This window comes from Myiozetetes cayanensis, unplaced genomic scaffold (assembly GCF_022539395.1).
Source record: "Myiozetetes cayanensis isolate MyiCay16 unplaced genomic scaffold, myiCay2020 scf5-8, whole genome shotgun sequence".
Lineage (NCBI taxonomy): Eukaryota > Metazoa > Chordata > Aves > Passeriformes > Tyrannidae > Myiozetetes > Myiozetetes cayanensis.
This window is the reverse complement of record NW_026087742.1, coordinates 43,220,379-43,231,311: the sequence shown is the minus strand read 5'-3', so window position 1 is coordinate 43,231,311 and position 10,933 is coordinate 43,220,379. Positions and strand designations below refer to the sequence as shown.

At 40.9% G+C, this 10,933-nt stretch overlaps 1 protein-coding gene across 5 annotated transcripts in view; it reads left to right on the top strand.

The window, feature by feature from the left end:
- The first annotated feature begins 6,116 nt into the window (after positions 1 to 6,116).
- Positions 6,117 to 10,933, top strand: part of PSPC1 (paraspeckle component 1) — a 64,397-nt gene continuing 59,580 nt past the window's right edge. For 4 of the 5 annotated variants that reach the window (XR_007631097.1, XR_007631096.1, XR_007631095.1 and 1 more), the window contains exons 1-2: positions 6,159 to 6,612; positions 8,168 to 8,469. Coding sequence is in view for 1 of the 5 variants with exons in the window: in XM_050333949.1 (XP_050189906.1) it covers positions 6,229 to 6,612; positions 8,168 to 8,469 (686 nt within the window). In the remaining 4 variants the exon portion in view is untranslated. Of the gene's footprint in view, positions 6,613 to 8,167; positions 8,470 to 10,933 lie in introns of all 5 variants that reach the window. The other variant, XM_050333949.1, reaches the window with a different exon arrangement.

Here is a 10,933-nt window from a genome sequence, read left to right as displayed (position 1 = left end):
TGTGGCTCTATAAGCAGCAGAATAATGTGTTAAAAAAAACCTGCAGTAAGAAATAAAGCAGGGACAATAAGAAATGTCGGGGGAAGAATGGAGCAGAGACTCTACAGATCAATGTAAGTGCTGCTGCTGGGCATAGCCACACTCACAAAACCTAGATTCTCAGAGTTTTGCGAAAATAATAAATATCTAGGAAATGTTAAAATCTGATCTATGTGTGGTATAATTTTAGACATACACCTGAACCAACAAATACCAAAGAGCAATTATAGCAAGTTAAAAACAACGTGATGCCAGGTTACATAATATGAAATTAAACTTGATTTTCTGATATCAATATATCAATTTTAATTTATCAACATTGAGATAATGGTTTTGGTTTTTTTTAAACAGTAATATTGTACATCTACTTACATCTACTTCCTAGACAGGTCAACACTTTTCTCTAAAAATATTTGATATCCACTACCTGTCAAAGATAGTACAATGAATGAGATAGGCCTTGAGGCTTCTGTGTTATGGCAGTTCTGGAATTTCTGTGTGCTATACTACAGACAAACCCCATTCTACCTGAAGTTAAATATTAAAAGTGTGTCTAAACAACGTTTCAATTCACCTAACTTGTTCATTATTTCATATTTCTTGATTAGGTAAAATTTTTAGGTTATTGAGTTTTCAGGATGGTAAAATATTTTGACCTGTAGAAAATGCTCAAAGATTAAAAATACTGTTTCTTGTCTAGCTGTAAGAATGATTGACAGATATGAGTGAGACCAAAGAGGTTTAGGTAAAAGTATTGCATGAATTACTGAAAACTGAGTTCACACACTCCTTTTTCAGTTTAAACATCTTTCCTTGCCAAACCCAAACCCCAATCCTAGAACTGGAAAGCAAAAATAAAGACCACAAAGGAATGTTTCATACCTTTCTAGATCATAGTCACTCTTCAGATTACAGAACAATTTCAGCCCCAGTGGATTGTGAAAGAGTGAGTCAATTCACAGAGAAATAGCCTTATGTTCCAATTTGAAAGGGAAATCAAAAGAAGAAATTACTGCACAAAGAAGAATCGTGTAAGAAAACTTACAGAATACATTAGCTAATCAGCGAGGATACAAATAATCAAATGAAGAGATATGATTTGGAGTAAAAGACAACAAAAACCCCAACCACTGGTCATCTACCCCATCCTACTGAATCCCCAAGTGAAGCTCTATTGCCTGATGTGCTGACAGCACGTCAAATGATTGTTTAGGGATAAATTAAGGGCTGAATATATTTGTGGAATGCTTTAGGGCTTTAACTTCCTGCTTGCCCTAGTATTTAACTGTCACTCTTGTACAGAATAGGCAAAGACAATATGCTGAAAAATATTCAAAAAGGAGCCCATTGTATGCATTGGTTATACTAGTGAAGAAAGTAGCTTTGGAAAAGTCAGGTAACTTTTGTCGAGCTTAAATTGCCATCTGGCAAGTGTGCCTTCACAGACAAATCTGTTTTCATGTATTTTCAGTCCTTGTTTCCTTGAGACCAATGTTGTTTTCAAGAGTAATGCTGACTACACATACCTGGTTAATTCTGAAATACTGGTCTTAATTCCCGTTAAAAAATCTATTAATATGGCATGCATTTAGATGGCTATTAACCATATTAAGTTAGGATTTATAAATTTTATAAATGTGATTCATATACACTTAAATCCATGTAAAAACAATGAATATATGTGGTTGAATTATACTATTAAGAAAGGAGAACAGAGAAAAGAGGCTTTCTCACCAAGTTTAAAAATAGAAAATCCAAGCCGTGCTGTCCATCTGGAACCAACAAAATAATATTATTGTAGGTTTTTCATCTTTATTTTCGTTTGGATTATTCTATTAAAGTTCTAGTGATAATTCCAATGTTTGTCACCAGATGGCACCGCAACGACAGTCGTAACCACTCTTAGTACTCTATTAGTAACATAATGAGGTCATCCTCAGATGATTACAAAGTATGCATCGCTATTTCAGATTGCATTAAGCAATGTTCCTCCACACCGGTATGTTTATACCATCAGGCTCGCTGGCACAGCTATGACAGCTAGTCTTTCTAATATTCTTAGCCAACTGAACCTTGTAAGAGAAGCTCAGTAGTGGAGACCAATACCTACCTACCAAGCTTAATTTGTCCCGATCCTGCCATGGGCAAAACTGAAGGCAAATGCTGCCTTTAATGGCAAGAGATGAAGAGCAGCAGCAGCTCCCACCTCCATCAGGTCATGCACAGAGGTGTACCTCAGCTTCCTGGCCTCGCACTTCAGAAAAGAATCCCAGCCTCAGGCCATCAATCACTACCTATGCCGCTCCTTTCTTTTTCAGTGCAGAATTTTGTGCTTTCCCTTGTTTCCCTTCTCCTCTCACATGGATCAACCTCTCCCATGCCTCTAATTTACCTCTCAGTTCTGGTGCTACCTGATACATTTTGTCATGATCTACCACTGCAGCTTGAATTACAAGTATTGATCCTAACTGTGACTCATTGCAGATCTTGGGAAGTAACAAGAAATAAACTTGGAATTCCAGAGATGTGTTGAGCAGTAAGCTTCAATAGCCTTTTGAGAAGCCAGCTTCAGCACTAACACGGCTGTCAGGACTGCAGTGTTGGCATCCATGCAATCAGTTTGAAGTTGTTCAAGGGTAAATACAAATAGTTTGGGATTTTTATCTGCAGATCAAGATGTGTAGCATTTACAAGTTCGCAGCATAAAAAGCTGTCATGACTTTCTCTTAGAGGTCTCATGCCTCCCTGATTTTCAGCAGGATGCTGATATTTGGCAGAAAAGTAATGTTATGATACAGAAAATGAAAAGCTAGGTCAATTGCTTCTGGCTGTATCTCTTATGGCACATGGCTAGACGGTGTGTGTTTTGGCAAAACACCCAAATTTCTTGACAGCATGAACACTTGAGCATACACCAAACAGAACTTTTCTCTGTAGCACACAAAATGAAAAATATTGGTGGTTTTCACAATTCTGCTCCTGTTTTCTGCTCGGATTACAGAGTGAAAACAAATGACCGTGTGATCACAATTGTTACTCCCCCACTCTTCTGCAATTACTTTCATGTAGTTCAACTGCTTAAAAATATTAAATATAACAATACCAAACTTATAGAGAGTGGCTGGAACAGTCTAGCAGAACTCTTCTCATTATATGAATTGGAATTAGTTAAGTCATAAAAATGTCGGCGGATGTTCACAACAGAAGGAAAGCATTGGAACAAGAACTTCAAGGGTTCCATTTTGTCTACTTTCAAAATGTTTACTTGTCGAACTGGTGGGAGTGGCACGGTGTAGCAATCATCAAGCCACAAAGACTCTGGGCAGTAAGGGAGATGAACTGTCTGGGGCTGTTCTGATGAATAAGTAAAATGTGAAGTGATATGTAAATGAACAAGAGGAAGTGACTGAGCATAGCAGATATTGAGTTCTTTTTGTACATTACCCTTAAGTGTTTGACTGTGGGGCATGTGCAAATAGCTCCTCCACTAAAAAGTTTAAACAGGGCATGTAGGTGCATTGTGGTTATATTGCAAATCTGACCAATTAAGATAATGTATGAATTCATGAGCACACAACAAAATATATATATTTTCAGATACATCAATGATTTTCTAGTTTCTGGGGAATTTTATTGCTCTATTTTACTGCACTATCATTTTCTATTGAGACATGGCTTCAGCCAAGGAAAGGTAAGAATAGTGTGGAATTTGTAAACACTCCTTGCTCCTCCTATTGATTTTTTTATAATACACATGAAATTATGGTTGTATATTTAGATGGTTACAGCTTTTATTACTAACCTGATTTGGAAATCTGCGTTTGAAAACCATGACAATTTTATTACATGGCACTGGCGAAAACTTATCAAGCAGACTACTTCACATCTCCCTTTTATCATCTACTGATGAGTATACATCTACAATGTACAGTCACATAATTTCTAACATATGTTTCACTCCCTTTACATGTTTACCCATTTTACAAAGTTACTGGTTTGTTGTAAGTTAGTTCTTTTCTGTCTTAACACTTGAATGTGTTGAATCCTAAATATACTACAAATCATAGCTCTTTGGACAGTCAAGATGATTAAGCTTTAGGGACTATTAATAGCTCCCTCATGTTCCTACACTGCCTGACTTCCTGCCTTTGCTATGCGTAGATATCCTTCCTCTACTGATTTTCAGAGCTTTAAATCTGGGTTTAGCTTGATGCCCTACATCTGAGTCTACTTCAGGAAGAGGTGGGCTGATAAAGCTGGGAACTTGTGTTTTCTCAGGGTCCTGGTACAAGATCAGAGACAGGAGGAAAAGAACTGAAATCTTTTTTGTACCTCAAATGGAAAAACAAGACAGAGGAACTTAAATATTCCCCAACAGACAAGGAAACCACTGAGTGACAGATTTGTGCCTGTTGTAGAATTAACTTGTTCTTGAATATCATGCTTAATATTGCTTTTTCCAAAGAACACTACATGCCATGCACTGGCTGAAGTAACTATTAACATAATGAGATGGTCTTGACTTTTTCAGTGCTATTGTTGTTTTAATGAAACAAATAATATGGTTATTTTCTCCTTAAGTCTTGCTCTACCGTCCAGGAGTTCCCCTGTGTGATGCAGAGCTACATGGGCACCTGAAGTGCTTAGGCTACTATGTTAGTAATTACTGAGCCAAGAATGGATTATTGGGCTTTCTATGAGGCAACCAGCAAACTAATGAGCTCTTTGTCTGAGAAACTATGCTCCCGTGTACTTGAAGTACACAGATCAAACCAGGCAACTGGGCATCCCACAGGAGAGCAAACTATAGTCTTGTGCTGCAGATGAGAGATATATGTAGTCTTTGCTACAAGAAGGGGTGCTCGAGGAAGGAAATGTTTGACTTCACACCTCTCAGAAGAAAGTCATCCCCTTTATAATGAAACCTGTTGCCCTCTAAGAAATTGTTGCAGAAGAAGCAGATGTAACAAGGCCTCTCTTCACTGAGATTTGTCTCCTACATCTTCCTCAGTGTACATTTTTCCTGTCTTGTTCATCCACAGGTCTTCCTGTGGTCTACCGCAGTGCCCGTGTGGTCCTTCCTGCCCTGTATCAGCAATAGTGTGGCCAGTAGGACTAGGGAAGTGATTGTCCCCCTGTAATTGGCACTGGTGAGGCCACACCTTGAGTCTTGTGTCCAGTTTTGGGCCTCTCACTACAAGAAAGATATTGAGGTGCTGAAGCATGTGTAGAGAAGGACAACAGAGCTGGTGCAGAGTCTGGAGCGCATATCCTATAAGGAGCAGCTGAGGGTTTAGCCTGGAGAAAAAGAAGGCTCGGGGGTGATCTTATTGCTCTCTATGACTACCTGAAAGGAGGTTGTAGCCAGGTGGGGTCAGTCTCTTCTCCCATGCAACTACTGACAGGATGAGAGGACACAGTCTTAAGCTGTGCCAGGGGAGGTTTAGTTTGGGCATTAGGAGGAATTTCGTCACAGAAAGGGCAATTAGACATTGGAATGGACCGCCCAGGGATGTGGTGGAGTCATCGTTCCTGGAGGTGTTTAAGAAAAGACTGGACGTGGCACTTAGTGCCATGGTCCACTTGGCATGTTGGTTTTCTGTAAGAGGTTGGACCCGACGACCTCAGAGGTGTTTTCCAACCTAAGTGGTTCCGTAATTGTGATTCCCGCGGCTGTCCCTGCAGCCGCCTCAGCGTCTGTCGTGTCACGCCTGCCTCCCTCCTCCGCAGCGACCAGACACCCCGCCGGGGCAGCCCACCTGCCTCTCCCTCGGGAGAGACCCCATCGGGGGACCCCTCTGCCTGAGGACGGGCTGACGAGACCACTGCTCTAACGCAACATGGCTGCGCCGGCTCTCCGTGCGGGCGGGTCACGTACCGAGGGAACCTCCGGGCGGGTTATCCCCCTCAGGCAGTGCAGCCGCTGGCACATACCTGCCTCTGCGGAGGCAAATTCGGAGCTCCGTGTGCCGGAGCCGAGAGGAGCAGAAGCCCGGGACGCCATGGGCGGCAGCCGCAGCGCCACGGCCGGCAGCGGGAGCGGCGCCGCTGGGCGGGGCTTCTGCGGGGACGTTACAACTCGCCGGGGCTGGCGGCGGCGCCATTTTGAATCGGCCGAGGGTCGGAGGCGGCGGCTGCCGGGCTGGGATCCGCGTCATCCCGGGGAGAACCGGCGGGGAAGGAGCGGATATGGCCGCGAATAGGAACTTGAAGCAAGTGCGGATCGAGAACAGCTCCCCAGCGGCGCCGCTGGGCATGGTGGGGGGTGGCGGCGGCGGCGGCAATCTGAAAGGATTGCGGGGCCTAGAAGCGGAGAGTGAGGCGGCGGCGGCCATGGCGCTGGCGCCGAGCAAAGAAGGTGGCGGAGATGAGGAGCAGGAGGGTGGGTTCACCATCGATATCAAGAGCTTTCTCAAACCTGGCGAGAAGAGCTACACTCAGCGCTGCCGGCTGTTCGTGGGAAATCTGCCTACTGATATTACCGAGGAGGATTTCAAGCGCCTCTTCGAGCGCTACGGGGAGCCCAGCGAGGTCTTCATCAATCGGGACCGTGGCTTCGGCTTCATCCGCCTGGTAAGGATCCGGGCGAGCTCCTGCGTGGCCCAGGGGCTGCCTCTGCAAGCGGGACGCTTCGGTCCATTGCCCCCCGCCCCCTTCCCTTCCTTTTCGGCGGGTGTAAAAAAATGGCAGTGTCTGCCTCCCATTCTCTCTGCTCGCTGCTAGCGCTGGTCCCTCCGCCTCTTCTTCCTTATCCCCCCTCTCCTGTTACATCCAAGCCAGAGGCTTGCTTTCTGAGCAGCCCTCCCGGCCCCTGGCGTTTCGAACCCCGCCTCACCCGTCGGCACTGGGCAGAATTATTTCGAAATACCGCTGCTCACACGTCGTGAAAGCGGAACATACAGTCACGGAATTGCAAAGAATGGGGGACTTGGTTTGTCTAAATTACTTGTGCCCAGATAGGACTGGATTTTTACGGGTAATACAGAATTTGATCAAACATACTCCAGTTGAGCAGGCGAAAAAATGAATCATCCAGAAAGTTTATGATATTATATTTAAATGTCAATTTAATATGTAGTATTATTGGTTTTCATGACTGCTGTGTCTAGAATGCACCGATTTATATCATTCTGCGAATAGGTTTAGAGTTCCTTGGGTGTCTCTAGATATGATTATTTCATATATTTTACTGGTTAACAATTTTTTTCTTTTTGGTTGTCATCTTAAAATGCTTGTGGCATTCTGCCATACATCTTTTACCTTGAAAGTTCCCCAGCCCGAAATAGCAATTTTCTGGAGGAAGTGCGATATATTTACATGCCATTACTCAGTTTTGTATGTAATATAGATTAGCTAGAGCTTTTATGTGAGCTTCCCTTTTTCATTATGTTCAGAGGAATATATATATATATATATATATATATATATATAAGCTTACCTAGTCAGTTGAACTGTGGAGAAGGATCTAAGAATAATTTCTTTGAGGGATTGCATGTATCAGTCTCGGTGAAGAGACTGATAGCAGTTGTTCATGCACACTGTCTCATGGATGTGGGTGCAGAAAGCCTGTAAAGGTGAGAAGAAATGAGGAAAGAAGGTGATTTCAGGATTTGTTGATGAAATTTGAATTGAACATCCATTGAGAGCAAGTGTGATATTTTCACTTATGAAAAGGCAAAACAAGAAGCCAACCCAAACCACCTTAGATGCTGTAGTGTTATCTTTGAAAATACCGTTTCCTGCTATTTGGAACTAGGGATGCCGAATATAAACATCTCAGTAGGTAGATACGAAAAAGCATCAGATGTTCAACTCTACTCAAAGCCTTTATGGGGCAGCACTGTCATAATGGAAATTTGTTAAGTCCTCAAATGTGCAACAAAAATTAGTGTGCGTGTCGTTTTTTAGAATAAATCATAGTGGATGATGAACGCCTTTTTTTTTCAATCAGAAGACAGGAACTTCGGTGTTTTTTTTTATTAGAGGGGAAAAAAAGGTGGGTAACTCTGATGCCAGTGTGGTCAAGTCAAAGAAAACAACTTTGCTACTTCTCGAGGGGGGACACTTGAAAGTGGCATCTGTTGTCTTTGAAATTAAAATTTATTAAATATTTTATATCTTGATAAAGGAATCTAGGACCCTGGCTGAAATAGCGAAGGCAGAACTTGATGGTACTATTTTGAAGAGCAGACCACTTCGAATTCGATTTGCTACACACGGAGCTGCCTTAACTGTCAAGAATCTTTCACCTGTGGTTTCTAATGAGCTGCTGGAACAAGCATTCTCTCAATTCGGGCCAGTGGAAAGAGCGGTTGTTGTAGTAGATGATCGTGGCAGAGCTACTGGAAAAGGTTTCGTAGAGTTTGCAGCAAAACCTCCAGCACGAAAAGCTCTAGAAAGATGCAGTGATGGGGCATTCTTACTAACAACGTAAGTTCCCAGGCTTTTGGTTGAATTTGTGTGTATCTTTCTGGTGTGAACAAAAGCTGCATTCGTGGGCATTTCCTAGTTCTTATTTTATTTTTTTAATATAATTATGAAAGCCATGAGATGAGAAATTAAGGTGTTTTACATGAATACTCCAAATACTTTTGATTTTTTTTTTTGTAAAGAAAACCATCTTTCTCTGCTTACTGTTGATAAGATTTCTTATTACCATATGAGAATCTGAGAGCAAAATTTAGCATTTTCTTGGTTATATGCAATATTCTCTACATAGAATGGCGTTTCCTAGTGAGACTTAATTTTCATTGATTACAGTCTTCCTGATTCCAGTAACAATGTGACAAAATAATATTTCTTTGTTTCTTAACAAAACAGTGCCCAACATTGCTGATCTTTCCATAGACAGAGGAAAGTGTTTCTATCTCAAAATTTTATTTGTGTCTTGTAAGGCCAGATTTTTTTGTTGTTGTTTTTAAATGAAGACTGAGATTCTGCAGAGCTTTATAACAATGATCTCAGGAAAACTTCTATTTCAAGGGCGAGCAAACTTGAAAATTGTAGAAATTCTCTTGCATCTCTTATTTCTGTATGTGCTGAAGAGAATTGTTTAGTGCTGTACTTCACCACATTCACAGTGACATTTTCAAATGCTTTCTATAGCATTTTATGTAGAAAGACTATGTGAAATGATGAATAGTCATGATTTATTTTTTAGTTTTTATTTTTCTGGTTCTCATTTGGAAAAATAAGGCTGTGATTTCACAGTCTGGAGGAAAGTTACTTCCATTGAATTGGGGAACTTGTAGTTCTTTTCTTGCCTTGGCTGTGCTGTTGATCTTTTGTCAGCTTGAGAACTTCATGATATTTCCATAAGCCTCTTTGGCTTGCTAAAACAGCAGAAAAGCATTCAGTTTTTCTTGGGTTCGTTTTAGTCTGTTTAAGCACATGATGGTGCTTGCTAATGTCAGGTGCAGGAGAAAATGTTATCAGGAGGAGATTGCAGGTGGGTAAAGGGTCTGGAACTCCTATTTCTTGTGATAATCTCATAAATCTCGTGTGCCACTAAACTGATTTGGTAGTTACATAGTAAATTCAATCTGAATAGGTCTTTGCTGTTATCAGGAGGTGCCAGCAATTTATTCTTATCCCCTGGGTTTTCTTGGCATTAGTATTTGAATGGAAGTGTGGTGAGCCAAACAAGGGAACTAATCTAGCCCAGTGTTACATGAGTGTTATTTTTGGCATGAAAGATGTGGCAGGGGAAGATAAGCCAGGATGTTATGAGGGGTAGTATTCCTGTTTTACCAGCTGGATAGAATTGACCATCTAACTGTGGCCTGAATGAATAAAAAGCACTTGATCTTTGTCTTGCTTAAGTGTCTGACATGTTCCCTGAAGCACAGTTGCAAAGATACTTAGCATGAATCTGCTGCTGTGATATTTTTATATTTGGCTTCAGAGTCTAAAATTTCACATTTATTAGCTGAAAACTCTTTGCTTGATCAGAAGAAAATCTTTAAATTCATGGGTTAAATGGATCACAACTAGACATTTGAAACATTAATTTATAGATTTAAAATTGTTTTGAGTCATAACTTGTTAGCGCCACAGTTCAGTTGCATTTAAAAAGCAGAACTGTCATCAATTGCCATGCAGATAGCATCAGATGGAACAGTTGCTGAGTTGTGCCCTCTGATTCCACACTTCATCTTTTTAATCTAGACTTGATGCCAGAAGAGGGGGGGTTATGATCTGCAAAGTGAGATAAAGGTGTGGAACGTAACAAGTGAGTGCTGGTGTTTTGTAAATAGTGTTTCTAGCACTTTAAACTATGTTTTTGGGCTCTGCTCCCAATACTGATGCAGAGAGCTTTTTACACAGTTCTTATACTGCTATCTCTGTCAGTAATGGCTAATACTTACTCTGGTTACTACATTTCAAGGATGCGATTTTCAAAGGTAAATTAGGATTCTGATTTGTGAGTGTATGGTTATTCAAAGAATGGGTTTTAAATAACTTAAGCAGAAATGTCTTTCTAATTGTCACTGGAATATTAATGCCAAATGACCAAGCTGTTTTCAGTTGTAGAGAAACTTTCAAAACTAAATTCTAAAGGTCTGTAGAAATATCAGATTAGGTTGTGTTATTCTGTTTTGAATTTGAGGCTTTCCCAGCAGTATAATCATGGCCCCTGTGTTGCCTTACTGATGGAAACAAAAAGGTAGTTCCTTCCTAAGTATGTTGTAATTGTTAGTCGATGGTTTTGATATTTTAAGAAAATCTTTCCTTTATAGCAAACAAAACTATGTCAAGTAAATTGTGGTTTCTGGGCTGAACAGCTGGTTTTGGGCACAGAAACAATTATTTTCAAAGATAATTCTTAAAATCAGGATTCATTGAAATTCTGTGATTTAAAGCAAGATACACAAATATATAGACTACATATTAG